This window comes from Sebastes fasciatus, chromosome 8, assembly GCF_043250625.1.
Source record: "Sebastes fasciatus isolate fSebFas1 chromosome 8, fSebFas1.pri, whole genome shotgun sequence".
NCBI lineage: Eukaryota > Metazoa > Chordata > Actinopteri > Perciformes > Sebastidae > Sebastes > Sebastes fasciatus.
The window spans coordinates 11,064,454-11,088,318 of NC_133802.1; the positions used below are offsets into that span (position 1 = coordinate 11,064,454).

At 39.3% G+C, this 23,865-nt stretch overlaps 1 protein-coding gene across 1 annotated transcript in view; it reads right to left on the reverse strand.

Moving 5' to 3' along the window:
* The window catches only part of tshz2 (teashirt zinc finger homeobox 2), a 45,781-nt gene extending 25,489 nt beyond the window's left edge, over positions 1-20,292 (reverse strand). Inside the window, exon 1 of the mRNA XM_074643306.1 lies at positions 19,765-20,292. Coding sequence (XP_074499407.1) covers positions 19,765-19,804 — 40 coding nt within the window. The 5' untranslated portion in view covers positions 19,805-20,292. The remainder of the gene's footprint in view (positions 1-19,764) is intronic.
* Between the last annotated feature and the right edge of the window lie 3,573 nt (positions 20,293-23,865).

The following is a 23,865-nucleotide window of genomic DNA, read 5'->3' on the forward strand; positions in this document are numbered from 1 at the left end:
TGTTTCCACTCTATTTGACAGAGGACCTCGTGCAGGAAGCGATATAAGAACACATTTCCTCTTATTTTTGTTCATATCCACGATTTGTTCTTATTTTGTTAGTTGCTATTGATTTTTGGGATTCACCAATGTTTTCTTATTTTTGCTCTTCTCTTAGGTAATAGAAAATTGTACTAGTGGTCGAGAGCCCTCTTACCAGATAAGGAAAACACATCTTGTTTTTAAGGCAAGGAAACACAAGTTTTAAATCTGAGGAACATAAAAAAAAATGCATGAATATCATATAATCAGAATTATTCATTTAGATCAGTGGTTTTCAACCTCTTTTGTGTCAAGGACCACTAAATTGATACACATTTGATAAGATTTCGCTTCAGGGACCTCCATCTGAACAGATTTTGTTTGTTAGACATGATTAAGACCAGAATCTAACTGTGGAGGGAGTGAAACCTATGATCTGAATAGTCACACACTGACACTGACTCTTACTCACATTGGGCTCACTCCTATAGTGAATTAAATAGTGAAAATAAACTATTCCCCATTTTTCTGGGGGACGCTGTGGAATCTCCTCAAAGACCCGTCGTTTAGAACCAATGATTTAGATTATTAGATGTTTTAGAGTAATTATAATACACCAAATATTATAATATAACATACTGCTTTTCGATGCTTTATGATTTTCCTGTAACGCCAGTACTGATTCTCTGGAAAATCACACGTTTACTTTGTTTTAAGTTTATTTAACAGTACCTCGATTTCACTACCGCTGAAGTTCTTCTTCTTACTGACCTTTTTTTGGTGGCATCTCTCAAATTCTCGTGCAGGTGCCAGAGTATTTTGCACACGGCACAACACCTGCCCTTATATAGTGTTTAGAGGGCGTTACCTATGCTAAGAATAAACAACGGCCACACGCCTCCAATTTTCATCATTCAGCACACCTGGGAAAGAGCAGATTTGGATTGTTAAGAATGTCTGCTGCATCTGGAGCTGACTTCTCTTATTTTATTTTTTTCTGAACAGAATATATAAGAGAAATTTAAGAGAACGTTGCTGCATGAGGCCTATTCGTTGGTGCTAAATTCATAATATACTGAATACACAAGGGAAACAAATCCAGCATCATGCTGCGTAGCATGTGTCTTTATCTTTTTACATGAAATAAAGATGTCTGTCTCTCTTTTAACCGACCGCTATGACTCAGTGCTGACAAACACTGAGGATGCAGAGACAAACGTTTCTCAGTCTCTAACAGAGATGTTTCTAACATGTTTACTAGAGACCTTGGCTTTATCACTACTACTGTGCAAAAATACATGGCGCCATTTTGCACCATCTTAAGGCTCAAAACACATTTCACCCTGACACTTATCTGCAATTAGCCATGTTAGATGTTTGTCATGTGCAAACACTTAGCAGGATTTGACATTCATTTGATTCTAATGGGCTTTTCAGTGGGGGTTTTGCCTTTGCCTGTAGGACGTTGCAGTGCGAATGCACGACTGTTCACAAAAAAATAAATAAAAATACACACATTTGTCACTTGGGGCCAGAGTAAATTGGTATCATTTATTGTTAAAACAGACACTTTAAAGGGTAAGGCTACATTGAAGTGTTCCTTTATATGCTGAGCTCTTCAGTGGGACTTTTGGCCCTTGCTTTGTCTATAGTCTGAGGGGTGATATCACCTGCAGCTGTTTACAATTAGCTCAATTGTTTCCCGCAGCAGTGCTTAAGTTTTACTCACACTCTTTAAAATCTGTATTTTCCAGATGGCCTACCATTGAAGCTCCTTTATAAATGAGCCCAATGCAACTCAACCAGCACAGCCCATAATGAGAATTTTATTAATTTTAAAACAGCGTCGTGGAAAAAGCTGTTGGACTTGAAATGGTCTCTATGGTTTAGCTATGGGGTGATACTTTGTTAGAAATTCTGACTAATGCTCTACAGTTACATGAACTGTATTCATTTTTCACATTGTGGAATGTGTTGAGGAAATTGCATTATATATATCCACCAAAATATAACCTGCCCTCACAGTGAGAGACGCACTGGCTGCTGTACACAAACTACTTTGCTGCAACCGGTCAGCGGGAAAAGTGTGTTTGGGTCAGAGTGATACATGCCCACACGCTCTCCGCGTGGAGTTAAAGCTGCACTATAAAAGAAACCGAGGTCTATCAGACACCCACAGCCACGAGCTATTTTGCATCTTGCAGCCCTCGGATGACAGACAGCTGCATGAGTATCCGCACGCTTACTGTACAGAAGGATAATTCTGTTATCATATGTGGCCCAGATTTGGAGCTCAACAATACAGACTAAGTTCTGAGCTCCATAAATCCACTGGTGAAAACTATCAAGTGCCACGTTTGAGAGTGAGCTGTCACGCTGGCGACAAGAGACAAAACAGTGAAGCGACTATCTGATGTTAAGTTGTCCAGATCGTCACTTCAGAGTGTTTACAGATTTTGACTTGATATCACCCCCGACATAATCATAATCAGATGAATTTTCAGTAGGGCTGTCAACAACGCAACAATAATGTGTTTGTTTTAACGCCACTAATTTCTTTGACGCATTAACGCAATCAATTTCGGAGGCTCGGGCTCGGGCTCAATTTTAAAGTTACAGTGAAGATACTGGTATCATATGAAACTAAAAAACCTAAGTAATCCATTGGTACCAACCATGTCATACTAGCTTTTCGCGAATGAGGCTAAATAACGCTCCAAACTTACGCTAAATTGTGCCAAGGAAAAACTGGCATGGACATTTTCAAAGGGGTCCCTTGACCTCTGACCTCAAGATATATGAATGAAAATGGGTTCTATGGGTACCCACGAGTCTCCCCTTTACAGACATGCCCACTTTATGATAATCACATGCAGTTTTGGGGCAAGTCATAGTCAAGTCAGCACACTGACAGCTGTTGTTGCCTGTTGGGCTGCAGTTTGCGATGTTATGATTTGAGCATATTTGTATGCTAAATGCAGTACCTGTGAGGGTTTCTGGACAATATTTGTCATTAGTTTGTGTTGTTAATTGTTTTCCAATAATACAAATATACATACATTTGCATAAAGAAAGCATATTTGCCCACTCCCATGTTGATAAGAGTATTAAATACTTGACAAATCTCCTTATAAGGTACATTTTGAACAGATAAAAAAAAGTAAGATTTTTTGTGAATAATCGCGATTAAATATTTTAATCGATCGACAGCCCTAAGTTTCATGCTTGGTAAAAATCTCACTTTTGCTAATGCAGTCTTAATAAGTCTTGTAATAACCGTTCATGTGCTTCAATTCTAAATACCCAGAAATAGTTGCTTGTCTTCTAGTTACAGTACTGTAAGTATAAACCTCCATGAATGCTGTGTCAAGAATAATGATCAGTGTGGGATGCTTGCGAACCATACACACACTCTGCTGTATACGCCTGAAGGGCAGGAGTGCATTCCAGCGAACAGAGCGACGCCGCTCTTTATCCAGCCAGAGGTGGAGATGATCCTCTCTCACAGTGGGGCCTTCCCTTTGTGTACACGTGTGTTTGGGGTTGTCTCGGCAACGGCGAGCCAGCTCCTACGCTGGGCCGGGCCCGCCCCGCCCTGAGCGCTGTCGTGCATAGCGGAGGGCAGGATCCTGCTAGCGGAGCTAATAGTCTACCTGAGGTTTAGTTAAGTAGGCGCATGTGTGTGTGTGTGTATGTGTGTGTGTGTGTGTTGAGTATATATGGCATCATCAAAGCATGCAAATAATTACAGAGTCGGGTTATTACTGTATGTGACTGTTATTTTCATTAACATTCATTTCCCGTCTCCGGTAAGAGTAAATACCCACCCACTAGCTTAATCACAGGTTCATTTCAAACCAATGCAGTTATCTCCATGATATCATCAAGCCCTCATAACTTGACGATGGATGAGGTATTTATTTTATGAGAAGCAGACCTTATAGAGAAAGAGGGAGCATTCTGCGTGAAGTAAATACAGACAATAGTGAGTCATTTAACATTGAGCCAGCTTTAAGACCTGATATACTGTACTGTGCAATGATCCACACAAAGATCCTGACACTAAAGTACTGTATTATTACAATAATAACCCTGGCCCTCTCTTTTTTTCTTTTTTGACACGGCGTGATACTAATACCATGGAACTGGTCATGTCCAAATGGGAACGTGTTTGCAGGTCTTTGCAGATTTGCGTTGCATTGAAATGCAGGCAACCTTGGCAGGAAATAAGAGATGGGAAAAAAGCCAGCCTTTCATCATTTTCCCCAAATCAGTGGAGGAAATGAATATGGATGCCCTCAGGCGTGAGGGGAAGGAAATTCAGGGGCTGATGAGGTCCCTAAAGGATGCGTCTGGACAGTACCGGAACTTTTCAGCTGGGTCGCTGCCAGGGTGTGAGGGCTGCCGCGGAGCATGTAGGAAACACATGCAGGCATGAAGGCGCTCGCACATGCAAACACACGCGCAAACAACTAACAATTAAGGGCACATGAACACACAAGCATGTGCACATAGAGGCTGATTAGCTAAACGGCTTGCAACCCCCTCTCTTATCATAGGCTTGGAGAAATGGGGGGAAAACAGGTGAAGAAAATGTAGGAATGTAAGGACTTCAGTGTCTTTAAAAGACCTAAACCAAGTGGATAGCTTCTGATTAAAAGAGGCTTCATGTTTCAACAGGACAATCAAAAGTAGCCCTATGAGCCTCCACAGGCATACCGATACAGAAACTTAATCAACCCCTACTAAGCCACCCTAAGTCACAAGTCTCAGAGCAAAGGAATACATTGTTATCACTCTTTGCAAGTAGTCGCATGGCACCAACGGGTGCTGCTTGCTTCACCGTGGCATGTGAGGATGTGGCAAAAGAGGCATAAGAATAAGATAACTGGTCAGACGCACTGAGCCAGCAGGCGAGGATGAACAGTGAGGCCGGAGAGTCAGAGTGCCCCCCTGGAAGTTTGGGTGCAACGGATCCAGCACATCACCAACTAATTCACTGAGGGGGTGAGGAGGAATTCCTGGTTAGGGATTATAGCAGGCTTCAAAGGAAGCTATTCAAGGCTGCAAAAAGAGCAGTGGCTCTGAATGGAAAGACACAAACCACATTCCTCAACAAAAAAAAACGGAAGTGGATATCATGACATATGAAGTGGATTGTGATAACTGATATGACTGTTTTACATTGTTAAGGCTACTGTTTGCAGATTTAATGAGGCGTTGGGCCTACAAGGTCAGCTGCCCCATTATCCTGTTGTTAGAGACCAACAGTGAGATTAGAAATAATTTGGTGCAATGTTCAGGGTTTGAGCCAGACTGACAATGACCCATCACTACAGGCTGCACCCAACTGTCCCCCATTAAATCAAGCTGTTAGCAGGCTTCTCGTTTTTAGATTTCATAACAACATTTATTTCATTAGTTAGCCAAACTACAAAATTAAACTGTTGGCTGTTGATCTAGTAAACGTGCATGAAAAACGGTGTCTGTACACTAAAAGGTGTTTTGTTAGAGAGTGAAACGTCACTCTTTAAGTTTTTGATATTTAAAACATTAGCAAAGATTGCGTCTTTTTGCTTTTAACAAAGACAATCTAGCGTTAGCTGAATATGCACATCATTTCCCATTATTCAAATACTGTATTCAGCTACAGTCAATTTGTCTGGTTTTCTAGATACAGATCAATTTTCAAGTACTTTGAAGGCATCTACAAGCGAACTGCTAATTCAAATATTTTTTAGTGGCACAGCCCTGATAAAACAAAGGGGTGTACTCTATTGATCAACTTATTTTTCATCCACTAGCTCAGTGCCCGTTCGGAGCGTGTGCCCGTTCGGAGCGTGTGCCCGTTCGGAACGAACCGATTGCGGTTGTCGAGAACCGCTCATCGCTTGTCGGGTCGTGAAGAAGTTCGGTTGTAACGTTAGTATATCCAGCAGTAAACGTCAGCGGCAGTCAATGAGGTGTGGCCTGTATAGACCCACTACATAAGCCATGTTCGAATCCATCCGCAGAGCCATGAAGCCCCACACCCGCTGCTACACATAACGCTACAGCTTGTTTATTCAAAGTTTATTAATATTGAACGTGTCGCATGTCCAAATTGCACCAACTTTGACACAGCACGTCATTGGGTCACAAGCAATACACCCGCCAAGTGTGAAGTCGATCTGATGAACGGTTCTCGAGATATGCGAAGGACACACACACACACACACACACACACATACATATAAACAGATTCCTTGCTTCATCAAGGAATCTGTTAGATATGATTTTATATTTTCCTAAAAATCCTCATTTGTGTAGTATAATCGAATGGAAACAAGTTGTAAATGTGTCTAATATAAATTGTTCATTATCAATTTTAGGCCCATTCTAACCTCTCCCAGTCAATCCTAGCTCAAACACTAGATGCTGCACAGTTAGACTTACAGTGGTGTAAGCAGGCAAGTAAGTGTGTGTGGAAAATATGAGTGCAACTGGTCAGAGTTAAAAGCAGGTATGATCTGAGATGTTTCCGTGATTGATATCAAATCAGATATGATTCGAACACCGTTAATCTCATCCAGACCGGGTTTCTACACTCAAGTAAAAGCAACCAGACTCTCTCTAATGGTGATGATGGAGCAGATTATGCTCGTGTTATTTCCAGACCCATCACTGACCGGCCGCTGCACCGCTGTCCTGCGCGGGTCACTCCGTGTTAAAGTCAGAGCCTTTGGCGAAAGAAATGATCTGTGTGTGACCTCTGTTACATTTTAGGGATGAGCGGGCCCCGGGCGACAGTTACCAGGGATACACTATACAGCACAGAGACGACATGCCAGTCACTAACAGAGAGAGCGAGACAGACAGCTAAAGGGACAGGTAGATATTCAGACAGAATAAGAGCTAAATATAACAAGAACTGGTTTTGACAGGAGGACAAATGGCCACACAGAAAGAAGGAAAGAAGCAGCTATGCAAATATCCAATAAGGGTCCCATGTGTCAATTTCATTTTTAAAGTTTTAGTCAGTTGACAGCTGAGTAGCCTTAGGTGTGTCAGGTCTGGATAAAAGTTTAGAGATCTGGAAATAATCTGACAAATGTTTCAAGCTCTTCTAGACTTTCTACGAGCGCCGTGAGTACAATGAGACAGGCACGAAGACAGACAGCAAGAGGCGACTGCGCCGGACAAAATGTCTTTAGGGTTCCCAATAGACTCTGTTTCACCAGACTGAATAGCTTCGCTGACTGCCACAACACTGACCTCCCACTGACACAGAGAAAATGACCACTTTCTACAACTTTAAAATGGCCTGGGGGGGAGCACGAGATACCAGCGCTGAAAATACAACAGACAATTGCTGACTCAATGTTTGTCAGGATATGGGAAGGAGGAAAATGTGTCCTTGACAACTTAAACGGTTTTGGATTGAACACGACTTATTTTGACAGTTAGTTCTATATCAATGACTTTTTTTTTCTTCTCGCGGGCAGACACATGCACACACACACTTCAAGACAAAAACATATTCTTCAAAGGAACACTTGACGTATTGAAAACAAAAAATAAATACGGGATGAGAAGAATAACCTTGTCACATCTGATGTGCACTTGTGAGGATGACCAGCACCGACCAGGTTTCCTGTGACGTGCACACCTGTATTATTATTATCAGCCTAATGAAAAACAGCAGTAACACAACACCGTTATTCTCTACGCTCCCTGAGGTGCAATGCAGGCCTATTAGATCCTTCAGCTGATCCATCTACACACACACATACTTGGCCTCACACGCTAAAGGCCATAAAATATGACTGTAACATATTGTACTATTATAGTTTGCTTTTAGAGGCCTCCCTGTCACTCAGTTAATCTTAAGAATGCTGTTCTGGTTTACAAGTAACAGCTGAAAACCGAGCCGAGAAACACGGATCTCGTCTTGATAGGCAGGATGACTTATGGCTGGCCTGGCTAGCAACCTCTTGAATGTCTGGGGCTGAGATATATGACGAACAGGCGAACGTGGGAGGACGTGGAGTCCCTGAAATTCTTGTAAAAGGAGGGGGGGAGAGGAAGGTGATGAATCTGCATCTGCTCTTAACAGTGCAGCAAATGTGGACATACTGTAGTTATCCTCGGTGAGGTCATGGGTATCATTATGTGTTTGGTAGACGTGGGTTAACCTTGAAAACATGAAAAGCTTCCCTGTTGGGTTTCATTGAAGCCAAATCTAATATGTTCACAGCATTTCTAGGAGGTTGCTGCCAGCTGGACGTACTATACCGAGAGCCTGACTTCTTGCTCAATCAGCTGTGGGCTCGGCGTCACGAAATCTGGGTGCCGATGACATCACCCCCCCGCGCCCATGTGAAATCGTTTGTGTGACGTGTCAGAGCAGTTCCTACTGGCAGCCTTTGGCATCGTGTTTGCTCTCAGTCAGACACAGTTGGACCATAATTAGACATGCTGCTTCCTGTACAAAGACCTCCCTGTGTAATATTAATCATGTGAGGATAAAGTTGTAAATCCATCCTCTGCGGAAATTCCCCCCCGCTCTTTCATGTATTCTCAAAAATGGAGAAAAAGGGGGCTATTTCTGTTAAGAGCGTCCGTTTAATCAGATGTCAGCAAAGCGAGAAGATACAGGGGCGTTGAAATCAGCAAGTGATAAAGATTTTAATGTGGCTGTTTTTTTCCGAGGCCGTCACAGCAAACAAAACAAAAAAAAACTAAATCAGATCATTATGATAACTTGATTATGTGCCATATGCCCTGATGACCCGATCTCCACTGTGTGGAGCTGGGTTTCTATGACGATTCTGTGTGGGGTATTTAGTGGAATTAGTTCATCTTCATGGAATATCACGGCATATAAAATGCTGCAGAATAATATTTTTGGTTTCCCAGCATTCATTTTCTTCTCTAAATTATGCCATTCGTCATGCACTCGTTACAAAGACAGTCAATTTTGAACCAATTCCAATTGCCTCTAATTTTTAACTGAAATAATACAAGATGCACATTTTTCATCTGCCTGACATCCATTGACTTTATTATTGTATGGAAATGCCAGACTGCGGCTGAATAAACACAAAGAAAAGTCAACATAATTCACATTTTCCAGATGAAGTCTATTCTTAGGTGTTACACTCTGCAAGTTATCAAAATCAAACAAACTATGAGCTCTTTTTTTAAATACTTTTTCATTTAGAGTTTGAAAGGTTGTTTATCTTAGGCACACGCAATTGCGGCAGATTAACTTAAGGGAGGCTCGCAGGTAGCACGACCAATAAGACTGATCATTTTAAGTAGCTCGTAAGTGCATATAGACCGAGCCATAGGCTACAGCACCGACATGTTGTGTGCTTCTCCTTAATCAAGTTGTAAGTACAACAGAATTATTCTACATTCATCACGGACACCTAAGCTGTCACTGCTGTTTAATGAGTATCAATTAAGCTGTTTCAACAGACTAGCTCAGCACATACTGTAGACACAAACAGGCAGGCGCAGCCCTGAGGAACACAATGCGGTGCACAGTCTCTTAGGTAGTTTAGGTACAGGATTAGGGCGAAAACAAAGCAAAGGTGGGCCGTTTTTTATTCAGAACACAATCAAAGAAATCCTAATGTCTTTTAGTCCATAACACATAAATATACACATAACCTTTTTTAAACACTTTAATCTATGCTTAATAATGAGCCGTTTTGTTTTATATATTTCTCACGTTTTTTATTTTCTTTTAAACTTTTTTTATCTAAATAGATTTTTATATACCTTCTTGCTAAATGCATGTTTGAAACTGCAATAGTCTTTTTCAGGAACGATTTGTGCTTATGCTTAAGTACATTTGACCAATTCGAGGATAGCGGTTACATATATTGAGAATGTGTACGGTAATTTTTTTTAAATTTTATCATTTAAATTCAGATTTGGCTTAAATCTTATCTTATATGTTTTGATATATGTAATACCTTCTTATCTTAAATGTTGTTATCTTATATGTTTTAAATATGTAATACCTTATCATATAGGTTGTTATCTTATATGTTTTATATATGTAATATCTTCTTATCTTATATGTTTTATCTTATATGTTTTATATATATATTTATATATATATTTATATTGAGATAACTTCTGTTATGATTTGACGCTATATAAAATAAATTGAATTGAATTGAATATATATGTGACTTTCTTATCTTATATGTTCTTATTTTATATGTTTTTCTCATAATCTTTTCCCTGTTTTTTTTGTTTGCATTTGAAGCACATTGAGTCGACTACTCCTTTCGTATGAAATGTGCTATATAAATAAAATTGGATTGATTGATTAAATTATCTCTGCCCACATGTGTTGGTACTGTACTGCTGTTCAATCAGATGTCTCTTAAGCACAAGCATATCAATTAAAACATTCTTAAATTAGTATATTAAATACCATATATATGAGTTATACAATAAACCATATTGTCATTCATGTCCATATTTTGGCTTCATCAAAAAACATCCAAATTGCACGCTGGAGGTGTCGGGGGCCGAATGTTAATGTGTCTAATAGGGTGCGTGAGCCACTGGACCCACTGCCATGAGGAGAAAACAAACTCTTTATTCTTGTCACTTTACATTCAGTTTGACATTAAAACTTGTTTGCTGCTCACGAAAATTATCAAATGAGCCATTCAGTATTTGAAAGCTTCGCTAATTAGAAAGCTGGAGTTTCTATCCCCCAAATCAGTGTTCCTATTGAGAGAAGAGTTTGTTAGATAACAACGCTGAAAGCATTAACAATACATGGAACAATTAGCCAGCTAACGGCGCTGGTTGGTCTCCAATGCAATTGTACTAATTCAAATTGTTACTTAACCTTTTAATGTCTTTCATTTGTAAATGAAGCTCAATCTTTAGCGGGTTTCAAGCAATATATAGGATAACATTTAACAAACAAAATGCTGTTAAATGTAGTTAAAACATCCAATCAACTATCACATTTATACTTAATAAAGGGTGACTTCTTTTTGTTAAACATCTGGGCTCTTGATATATAACTTATTTCATTAGCATATTTATCATTGGCTGCTTTGATGGTGTAATAAATCATCAAATATCCGGAAAAAATTTATTAACAACACTCCATTTGATGTTAAATGTGACCTGTTCTTTATTACTCTTGCATATGGCTGTGCCACTCAAACACAGCAGTTTAAATCAGTGAGTTAAAGGTGTTTAGATGGAGTTAATTACGGGGTGACGGGCTGTAAAATACTTTAAACTGTGCTTATTTCTGCTTGTTTATTTGCAGGCACCAAGACTATATAAAATGTTTTATTTATATAAACAAAGATCAAAAACATAGGAATCATTTTTGCACTGCAATATGGTGGAATTTAGAAATACATTATTTTTCTTTGACTGGCTGATTAACTGATTCATTTGGACTGATGGTTTGCCAAAGCCATTTAAAACAAACCAACAATAGCTCATTACAAATCAGTGCATTCTTGATTGGCTGTAATAACAGGCGAATGTTCAAGATTTTATTCTTTTTTTTTAAAACCAGAGTGTGACTGAAATGTACAAAGTGTGAAAGCCTCTGTTTGACCCGCCTGGAGAGACAGAAGATCACAGGCCAGGAGGGTCAACGGAGCCGGTGAAACATTGACTTGATTCATCAAATTAGGTCCTATGTAATTGCGCTGCATGACGACTCATAAAACATGTAGGCTATAAAGCTGTCAGGAAGCCATCAGCCTCGTAGCTAAATGAAGTTACAAAAGGTGCAAGGTTCACAGCTTCATGCAGTGCTCGAGTTAAGTGTCCAGGAGCACTTCCTCTGGTCATAACCTCAGTGTGTGCCGTCACCGTGGTGATCAGAAAACTGAGCCTGGCTGTAGGCCTGCATCTACATTTTGTGGTTTGCTTATAATCAAATGAACGGTGGGTTTTACATCACATTATTGATGAAACTGACTCTTCCTATCCTATCTTGTTTAAGTAATATGTGTCCCTTATATTAAAGGGGACATATCATGCTCATTTCCAGGTTCATACTTTTGGTTTCTACTAGAACATGTTTACAAGCTTTAATGTTCAAAAAACACATTCTTTTTCTCACACTGTCTGTCTGAATATACCTGTATTCACCCTCTGTTTGAAATGCTCAGTCTGCTCTGATTGGTTAGCGAGAAACATATGGGCACACCTTTGTAAAGGTAGTTCTCAAGCTGCAGGCAATATATCATAATGAGCCTGCATGTGACATCTTTTTTTTTTTTATATGTCCCTGCACATGTCTTTACTTGTTTTGTAATCACTTTATAACACAATAAAAAAAAAAAAGACATAGGAAGGGGAACCAAATCTGAATGGCTTGTTGAATCACATGTTTTCAGATCTAGACAGCCCAGAAAAAACTGACTGGGTTGTTTTATTTCAGTTTCAGTTTGTGGGTTGGTAGGCACTCCAGATTAGGGTTATGTATTGGCAAGATCTGGCTATGTTATACGTATCATGATACATACGTGATTGCGATATATTGCGCTACTGTAAGAAAGGCAATATACTGTAATTTTTTTTATCAAATTTTTAGGAAAAATGTCATAGTATAAAGAATACAACACCATATGAATATAATCTGAGAAAAAAAGTTGACTTTTTTAATGCAATCAGAACAGTGGGTTCTGCATTTTCATTTATCACAGTCCCTGTGGCATGAACATCATAGCACTACTTTGAGAAGGTGCATCTCTTTGCCAATGAAAACAAGTATTCACTGCATGTCTTTGAATGTAAACTATTAATAAAAATCAATAGTATTTTTGAGAATCGATACAGTATCACAAGATATAATATCATAACATTTTCAATATTTTCTTACACCCCTACTCCAGAGACCCAAATGTATGTGCACAAACACTGAAAAAGTGAGTTCTTCATGCTATGTCCCCTATAAATTGAAAAGTGTTTAATTACTTTTGACTTTGCCAAGAAATTAGGTTTTTACAAACCAATAATAATTTTCTCCAGATTTGACTCATCAGATTTAGAATAGTTAATGCATATACTGACATAGTGGAGATAGTTAATAGTATATGAAGACTGCTGCTACAAACAGTAGCAATGCTTATGAATACAGCCCTAGTGTCCTATATTAGTGACACTAGGGCTGTGTCAGGATACAGGGGTTATGATTCAATATATTGCGATACTGTAAGCAAGGCGATATATTGTAATTATTTAAATCTAATTTTAGGAAAACTGTCATAGTATAAAGAACGATGCCATATGCATAAAATCTGAGTAACTATTTTTTTTTATGCAATCAGAAGACTGTCTACTGTTTAACTATTATTTGAAAATTGATAGTGTTTTTGGGAATCGATACAGTATCAGAAAACATAATATCGCCATACTCAATTGCATCCATATTTTCTGTGATACTATCAATAATTGTATCCGCTGTTGTCTAAAAAACACCTTAATAAACAAATTTCCAAATCTCCTGAACATCTGAATGCATACTTAGCGAACTGACCTCTCACAGAACTGCGGAGCGTGCAGTGTGAAGGCAGTTTACCTTTGTAATTGTTACAGATCACGCCATTAGCACAATATTGTCATAGCTCCTGCTCCTGCAGTCGGTAGCAGCTGAGGGTTAATTTGCATAATAAATCTTAATTGAAGCTCATTAAGGATTAGATAAGAAGCAAATCAGGTACACCGCGGATAACTTAAGATTAATGTTTTCTCTGGTTTTTTTTGGCGCTCTCATATTGAAGGGGAATGTCACATTCATTCATTCGTTACGAGGCATTCTGCATCATCGTGTGGTTTTAAATTCAATTTTAACGCAAAAATCTAAATTGTAATCTTTATAGTTTTATTAAATTATGCTTTGAATGAGCATCGGAGGTGCTTCTTAATAAAACCAGCACATGAACCTCGGCTGGTCTACACCCCTGAAATCAGAGTACAGAGATTTTTAAAACTGCAAATATGATATGGCAACCTCACAAAAAAGCATCTCAGCTTAGTTTAACCCGATCCGGCTGTGATTGTTTTTAAAGACCCCCCCAACCATATGGCCAACATGTATGCCCTCTGACTGACTATACATGTAGGTCAACAACTACAAGATGGATGTCCTCACTTAAATCTTCTCGACTCTGTATGGAGAAAAAAAAGAGATGACGTGCTCTTGACAAAACTGCAGATGATATGAATTACAAAGACATAAACTATGGTGGGAATGTCTATCATTACAATAATACAAAGCACATGAGGTGCAGTGCGTTTGACCATAAACCATATAAAACATACCGTATACCTCCTCCGTGTAATCAATACCAGACCCACGCTGCTACTGTATTAACTGTAAGCTTGCCTTGCATTCTTATCCTCTAAATCCACATAAATGAACAACCCAAGCTATAAAGTCTCCTCCTTATTTTCCCTCTGTAAATCATTATATCTGTGGGGACCTGGACAAAATACCATAACATAATTTCTTTTGTACTTGGGATGTCTAGCAGAAATAATGAGTTTTAGCCTGCTCGCAATAAACTCTCCCAATATTCTAGTTATTGTCAGACTTAATGAGTAGAAAAGGAAAAAAAAAAAATCATAACAAGAAATCGTCTCTTTTCTGCAGCGATGATCACATGGAAACATTATCCACATGAATCACCCCAACGGCATATCAAATTGTGTCATTTGCCTGGAAACTAGTGCAGGTCTCAGAGGGAAGGCAAGGTGAATGAGCAGTTGCTGTAGAGAGGTGCAACACTGCACAGGCACTTGCTTTGAGACCAATCATAACAGGCTGTTTTTTCCACACAGGAGAGGGAGCGCAGAGCAGAGGAGGAGAGAGATCAATGTGCTGGAGGGCACAGGAGTCTTGGTTCTTATCACCTAGACAGTGCACCACCCTGTCTGCCTCTCACGCAAACAAAAGCCGTCGCAAACTATTAGCTATCTACACCTGTCACCTAACTGGCACGCGGGAGGAAAATGTGATGGGGATCACGCTAAAAACCACCTGACGTTATATTACTCTTCTTTTTTTTCCTTCTTACTGTAGTATGAATATACAGCGTGAAAACTAGCTGATGAGGAGAAAGTTATTAAAGGGTATCTCTGTGGGGAGCGCCTGCAAGTTCGAAAATTGCAAGCATTGCAACAAAGTGCAAGTATATGGTTTGGTGTGCTCATAAAGCCAACGCTGGATTTGATCAAAACTAAACATTTGCCTTGTTTACATCAATCCAGAGAGAAAATAAAAAAGATGTAATGCCCACTAATGATAATATCACTTTATTCGAGGCAGAGTTTTGCACTTCGCATGGGCTAAAAAAAAAAAAAAAAAAAGCTGACAAAGTGACATTTTTACAAACTACAGTATCTGGTATTAAATGGAGCATTTCACATTTCATTGTATGGATTCAAATTCCCATTTCAGCCTTCAAAGGTACATAAAGAAGAGCTTCACAGCAGCGCATGTTCCTACAGTATTACAAATCAAGTGTCAAAAAGGTCAAAATGATCCAAATGACGCGTTGAAACTATTCATACTGCTACTATCACATGATTTCCAAGGCCAACAAGGAGCTTTGTCTCGTTGTTTTCATGTATTATTTTGCTCTAGTAAGAATTTGTTCTCCAATTCTTTCACAACTGTAGAATTGAAACTGTGCATTTCAAAAGGTGAATCAGTCGTCTGTAATCTGTCTTTACAATATTGTTCCATTGGCCATTTTCATAATTCAATTATTAACTTGATTACTTAGATACTAAACCAGTAACGCTGCAGCCAATGGGAACTCTCGTTTCCTATAGGGATGCACTGATACCGGATCAGATATTGGGCCGATACTGACTCAAATAGCTGGATCGGGTATCGGTGACAATGTGGCCGATCTAATCAATTCAATTCTATGTTTATATACTATTAACATTATATACCGGAATTTGGATTCCGGTTTAAGTTTTAACCAATTTGTTGCTGCATTAACAAGGTTTCCACATGAAATGTAATTCCTTTTAATTTTTAAGAATTTTTAACAAGTTGCTGGTGTACAATTTATTATTTTAATAATAAATGACAATTCAATAAATGTATTTATTTGTTACATTTTGTTTTACAAAGTTAGGAAAGCAATATTTAAGTCAAGCGTGATGTTGCCTTACACATAAAAAAAAAAATGATCCCAATCACTTCCACAGTGAGGCATACAGCTTATTAATTAAAGACTGGTATCGGATCGGTACTCGGTATCGGCCGGTAGCCAAAGCCCAGGCATCACTATCGGTACCGGGACTGAAAAAGTTGGATCGGTGCCTCCCTAGTTTCCTGCAGTTAATCAAATCGTTGGACTATAGGGAGAAGCTCAGAATGGCAAAAAATATGAGCATCTTTAAAATGTAGTTATAAGAGATCAAATGTAGCCTTGAAATATAAAAAAACACGTGAAATCACACATGGACTTTAAATTCTAAAACAAAAAAACCTTTGAATTTAAGTCCAGTGAGAGCTTCATTCTCTTTTTGATCTCAATGTGTAACAATGGTTAAATAAATATAAGCAAATCACAGAAAAAAAGAGAGATGTTGTTATAATGGCTACAGACAAAAGAACAGTGTTGTGATACAAGAAAAAAAAATCCAAGGGGGTGATAATCTGGTATTAAAAAAAAAAAAATTAAATAAAGACACCCTTGTATTTGCTGCCATTTTCCTCCCAGCTTTTGTCATTCAAAATGGACTTCCTTTTTCTACCTAAACTGGATAAACAACATCTGCCTTGATCGTAGGATGTTTTCTGAACAAACCACTTAGGAGGAATTTCTGCTAGCCAATTCCCACAAGCTGCTGTCAGTCACTAGCTGGCACTGCAACACTTAATGCCTTTGTCTGTTCTCCAATTTATCTTGTTAACAGCAAATTGGGCTAACGGTTTGAGGCGCAGAGCTATTGTAAAAAGAAAAAAAAAAAAAACAGTAAGAGGAATACTCCCACGGCCGCGAAATAACATATGGCTTCCTTCACTCAAAAATGCATCCCGTGCACTTATAGGGCTTTAGGTTTACACCATATATAAACCTGATACACAAATTTCAACCTGGGATGTGTAGCCTGATAGCCCTCTGTCTTAGTGATGCTTTCTCAGTGATAAAGCAAAGGTTTAGTGCATCCCATCCTGGACCGCTGAGTAATTGGCATTTTAAATTACCATACAAACCATGTATGCAAAGGAAGTAAATCAGATACAACTGGCCTTTACTAGTGCGTCTGTGGTCTCACGTTTACAAATGTGCCTATTAATAATACAATTCCCAGAGGAGATTACAAGCACCCTGGATGCCGAATGTCCTCTGAATTAATGCTTGGAGCTGGGAATGGTGGGTATTTTTTTTTTTACATCACCTTGCAAAATACCATTTCCACCAAGAGGGATACTGCATCTTTAAGAGCCCTACAAAAAAAAAAACCTATTCCTTTGCATCTTCCATGCTCTTATTTCAATACTCCTCTCTCCTTGTTCCCCCTCCACACATCATTAAACATATTATTATAACATGACTGTCAGCCTGCGTCTCTCTTCGCTCCATTCTTGCTCTGCCAGGTAATCAATTTGTCGTCACTCTCTGTAACCCCAGTAAAGTCATCAAGTGAAATGAGTTACAGCTGCAAAGAGCCTTCAAGAATACAGGAGGAGAAAAAAAAAAAAAAAAAAATGAACGCGAGAAAAATGACAACACAGCCCAGGAATATTCCACCGCTTGATAGCACATCCCAGGTCTTGAAGATGAAATATTAATGCACAATTTGTTTATCTGCAGGCCCACATCTCTCCAGTGCCGAGCTGTTAATTTTCTATCGGCGCAGACAACGGATCAGTCAGTCATGAACTCTTCACAGCCATTACCGGGAGACATTTTGATTAAGTATTCCTAATGTAGTGGATAGGAAAGAATGAAAACACTCTGCCTGCCAACTTTTGATTGACCATTAAGCCACTGATGAATGTGCCTGTCAAAGAGGAGACAATTACCTCAACAATGAAGAAACTCTTCTGGAAGGCTTATTTCTCTATAGGGCTGACACATTTACCAGAGTACAGGCGAGGCAGCCGAGAGCGTGTAAAGGGATCACTTAGGCATCTTCTCAAAAGTTCTCTGAATAAAAACTGGGGGGCATTGTTTTTAAGAAAAGGGGGCTTTTGGAGGCTGAAATGTGGGAAAATATTTAGTGTATGGCAGCGAGTGCTTTTGTGTGTGTGTACATGTGTATGTGCAAACTGAGAGTGTGCCGGGCAGATAAGGGTCTCAGTATCTTAAGCGGGTATAAAGAGACGCTATTATTGGCAGAGAACAATCGCCATCTGGTTGCTACATCCGCAACCATAATAAAGACTGATAACTTCTCAACACACACCACAACCAAGTAATTGCATCCTCATATGCTGAAATACCATTGATCAGTCTAGTTTTAATCCGCCAGCTCCATCTTAATGAGGTAGTTTTTTTGGGGGGGGAACAAAATGTATAGGAAGTAGGGAAGCTAAGACTGCGGAAATATAAAGGTCAAGATCTACGTTGATTCTGTGACCTTGTGAACGTGGACGTTTCTTAAGGAGAAGTTGTGCATTTTTTTGGAAAAGATATGTGGGATGTTCTCCGTGTTTATTGGAAGAGACGAGACGCTGAGATTTAGTGCAAAATCTTACATTATGAAAAGAAAACACGCATTCCCACATTGAGCTAAACTGTGTGAGGGCCCTCCTTGAAGATTATTAATTTGCCACACAAACACTAGACATGCACATATGGTCGGTTTTTCTATATTACCCCGCTGACCAAAAAAAAGTGAAATGTGTGTGTTGTGGAGGAGTGCGTGTGTGTGTGTGAGCGTCAACCTCAACCTCTCCCTCTGCCAGCAGCACGGATGGAGTGCATGTGTGTGTCTGTGTGTGTGAGTGAGTGAGTGTAACCCATTCTCCATTTGTCCATAAGATTATGAAGAGTTCATACAGAGTTCATCTGCTACGGATACAGCCGGCTCCACATCTTTCAGCCCCTCTCTGTGCACTTCAAGAGGGGGTCAAATCAAACACACACCGGAGGGAGTTTTTTTTTTTCTTTTTCTAAAACTGTGAGTTGAAAACTTTCTGATCAATGATGGATGAATAAAATACCTCGTGACAGGATTATTGAGGGTTAAACCACACAGCTTTTGTTGTCTTTTTAAATCCTAATGAACAGTTTTCTTTAAAGTCTTATTAATTTAACCCCAAAACTGCAGAGGGGCAGCTTGTGATGCTGCAACCTCCCACCTATTGTTTAATATTTGACCTTTCTTACAGCAGTGTGGTGCCCAAACTGTGGTATGAGGCCCCTATTTGGAGCACCTGAGAAGAGGGGTCTCCGGGTGACATGAGAATTAGTTCAGCAAATTAAAAAAAAATGTAGCTGCATGTGTCCATATTCTTCACCACAGTACTCACACACAGTTATATAACTGCAGCATACTAAATCCAACTACAAGAAACCTGCTCAGATGGAGGGACTATATGTCTCTCTATAATACACATGGTCTGATGCGGATCTATTCAGGGGGTCCCACATGATAAAAGTTTGAGGTGGTGGAAACCCTGTGTGCTATATAGGAGAGCTATACACAGAATCATAACAAAGATAATACACACATTATTGCACTCGTTATTATTATAAAGAGGGAATAAAAAGCGCTTACCCGCAGCCCGTTTGGGAGCCTGCTGTTTCCTCCGTGGCATTTTTTTTGTTTGTTGGAGTCGCAGTTCACTACTGTGCCCAGGTGAAATCTGAATGCGGTCTACGATAGTCCATGCATAGAGAGAGAGAGAGAGAGAGAGAGAGAGAGCGTGTCTTTATTTTGGCTCTCTCGGAGTAGTTCAGTCTCTCTCACTATGAAACCAAAATCCAGTTAGGAATCGCTTTTTCAGCGGTGGAAACAGATGTTCAGTCGGGCTTCTTCTTCTTCTTTCACCTTCTTCTTCTTTTCCTCTTCTTCTTCCTCCTCCTACGGGGGGCGATTCGTCTCCTTTCACCATCCGGTTTTGTCCATCAGTGCCACATATGTTGATCGACGCGTGTCAGTCAGGCAGTTTCCGCAAGGCAGTTCTTTCGGCGGATAATATGTGGAGAGGAAATGCGCGTAAAAAACCTTCTTGGTTTAATGGTACAGTATATTACGCACGGTGCAGGAGAGAGACGGAGAGACGGAGAGAGAGAGAGAGGCGATGCCAGCAGACATCGATCCATAGAACAAACTGAACATTAAAAACTCCTCCCTCCTCGCCTGGACTTGATGATGGCAGCGAGACATTTGTTACACTAGATAACCATGAGTTTATTAAAGGAACAGAGGCCAGGGAAAAAGAGGCAGCAGCAGCAGGAGGAGGAGGAGGAGGAGGAACACAGGCTGTGTGCTGCTGCTGCTTTCTATCACGCTGCCTTTTCTCGGTTTCTGTTGTTTTTTAGATCCTTTTCCTACAGCTTCCGCTTTGCTTTGCTCGCTGAATGAAAGACACAAAGTTTGTTAAGATTTCCTTCCAACACAAGGAGTCACTGCTTTGGTGTAGCAGAATAACCTGCTTTATGTGAGGGGAAAACCTGCTTATATAAACATTTAGCTTTTAAAATCAGATTACATCTGAGCTGTTCCCGGAGTATGTCATTACAAGATGCACTAAACAAGGTGCATTATTATGTACTATATGTATTGTATAGTATATTATTATGTACTATATGTATTATAGTACGTATGTACTATATTCAGTTTTAACAGTTTTCTTCATCTCCTTGTATTTTTATATCTGGTATATTTTTTTGTACTTTGCACTACTAACTTTTTTTACTGCCTTTCTACTAACATGTTTTGCACTATGGAACTGGGATGCTGGAAACTTGAATTTCCCTCGGGATTAATAAAGTTACTCTCTATCTATCTATCTATTATTACATAATGTTTGACAAAGTTCACTTTAAAAATGCTATTTGTCGCAGTTTACTTAAAATTTGACTGGGAACATCATTTCAGTGGTGTTATCTGATTATATTTATGTATCTTTTATTAAAAAAAATAGACTAGTTTACTGCTATGTAAACAGTGAGATTTGAACACATACTTATAATACAAAACAATTAGGTCACCTGGCAATTTCAGGATATTATTTATACATAAACTTTTGTTTATCATATCATCACATTCAGTTTAAACTTGGGTTGCCCCCTCTTAGTCGATTAGTTGACTGATCGGTCGTTTTGATCTTATAGTCGACTAAGATTTCTTCAGTAGATTAGTCATTTTTATGTTTTTTTCATCCTGAATGGCTTATTTGAAATAAGTTTTTTGGAAATAAGTTACTTCAAAGGAACTTTAGAGCACATTTCTGGTAAACACAAGATTTAAACTGGTGCTTTAGTGTGGTTCTTTGTGGAGAAACTCAGTTTCACGGATCTGTCGATTAAATCAACTAGATTAGTCATAGACAAAGTCGTATGAGTGTTGGTAGACTAAGATTTCTTTAGTAGATTAGTCATTTTTCATGCTTGTTTTCATGCTGAGTGACTTATTTGAAATAAGTTATTTCCTAAGAACTTATGAGAACATCTCTGATAAACACAAGATTTAAAGTAGTGCTTTTGTGTGATTCTTTGCGGAGAAACGCAGCTTCACAGATCTGTCAATTAAATCACCTCATGGTTTAGTCAATAAAATCGTGTGAGTGTTAGAAGACTAAGATTTCTTTAGTAGATTAGTCATTTTTTATGCTTTTTCATGTTGAATGACGTATTTCCAAGAAACCTATGAGCACATCTCTGGTAAACACATGCATTACAGTTGTGCTTTAGTGTGATTCTTTGTGGAAGAACTCGGTTTCACAGATCTGTCGATTAAATAAAGACGTCATCGAGTTGCGTGTTTTCTCTGACCGGCTCTTAAAAAAACTAAATTCATTCACTTTGCTATTAAACAAATCAAAGAAAGGCAGAAAATCCTTACAGTACAATAACAACCCTGAAACTAGGGAATATTTGACTTTTCTGCTAAAAAATAAATTACAATTAATCGATTATTAAAATGGATTAATCGGCTAATAATTTCAGGTCTATTTTAATGTTACTCAAGTATTTTACTTCTGTACTAGCACTGTATTAGCACTGAAATACTTTATATTTTACAAACAGTTATATGTACAGAATGGGATTTTGCATCAACAGACTAGACTAATTAGAGCTGAAATTAGTGAAATGCTTCTATAAGGTTGACATTTCAATAACTTTTGATGCTGAAATATATTTTTCACACTTCTGCATTTTTATTTTTAAATGAATATGTTTACAATTCAGAGTACCTTTTAAGCTCCACCCTCTAACTTTTTGTATCACTCTGTTACAAGAACAACACTGCTCCTCTCTTTCTCTTTAAAAGCTATACTCATGATGACCTAATCAAATATGAAGTTGAGGTGATGGATGACTTCATTTCAGAGAGACAACACCCCTTAGAGATCCCGGCTCGCCCCGCATTACAAATGGCTTCCTGATAATATTCCATCACCCTATTTTGTGTCTGTCACTCATGTTGCCAGTGATACCAGAGACCTCCCGTGAACTCCACCTGAACCTGTGCGATCAATCATGGCTCGGATCAAGCTTGAGCCATACCTGTCTGACAGCTCTTAACACCCCGTGTGTACACAAAGCGTGCGCGTACGGTGACAGGCGTTACACCGGCGGCGCCCACCGCCACCTCACCTTATCTCTCGCAGAATGGCCTCGCTCCGCTGCCGGCCGCTCGCTGTCGGCCGCTCGCTGTATCCTCGCGTCACCTGCATTTCCCACACTGACTCGCCCACACCTTTGCTCACCAAACTGCTTCTTAAAAACTTCAAACTTTCTACTCACCACTCATGCATCAGCGTCAGCGACGGCAGATCCACGTGCAGATGGTGGAATTTGTCATCCCTTAAGTCTTGATGAGCTTTTCCTCCCTCACATGGTTGCAGTTCTCATACCTGGCTGCTTGAGGATTTTCCGGGATACAACTTCAACAGATTTCACTTAAGTGTGATCCTCCACTGTAACAAAATGTGACAAACATATGTCTTGTTAGTGATTTTTTTAGGAGCCACCTGTGGCTCTCTTTGCTGTGAAGAAGAAAATATGCAGCCCACATACTGAGAAAGTTGACAACAAAACTTAACGTCTGTGAACTTTGACCTTACAGGCGTCTAAACCTAAAGTGGAACTGCAATCAGATATTTGAAATGTGAACAGAATTTGAAAATCTTCCCAGTTACATAAGCCGATGTTTGCCGAAGCCCGAATTCAGATCATTATTTTATCTCAGATCTCGTCAAGAACTTGAGCTACTTCTCTGTCAAATAACAGGAAACAGAGTTTGTACATTCTTTGAATGTTTGTTTGGGCTTTTACACCCATGTACGCTTGATTTGCAGGCAGCTCTGACACAGAAAATGTGCCCACATTCTTTGGAAGTCACCCATGGCACTTCTGGAATGTCGAAAAAATCAGCCTTTAATTTATTGTCAACAAAGCAGCTTCAGAAAGTGTCTTTTGACGGCAGCCAGAGCTCTGACCTGAGTTCTCTCATTTTTCGATTTTTCTTCACAGTCTATTCTGGACCATTCAGAGGTGGGAGTGGAGATTCAGGTTAACCTTGAGTGTTACATACAGTCTGTGTAGTAACCCTGAGATATAAAATAACTTATTATTGCGTTAACTTTGACAGCTCTAGTTTTGTTGTCTTCAAAGGTCAAGTAAGGCTTAAGGCAAATCACTAGAGAAC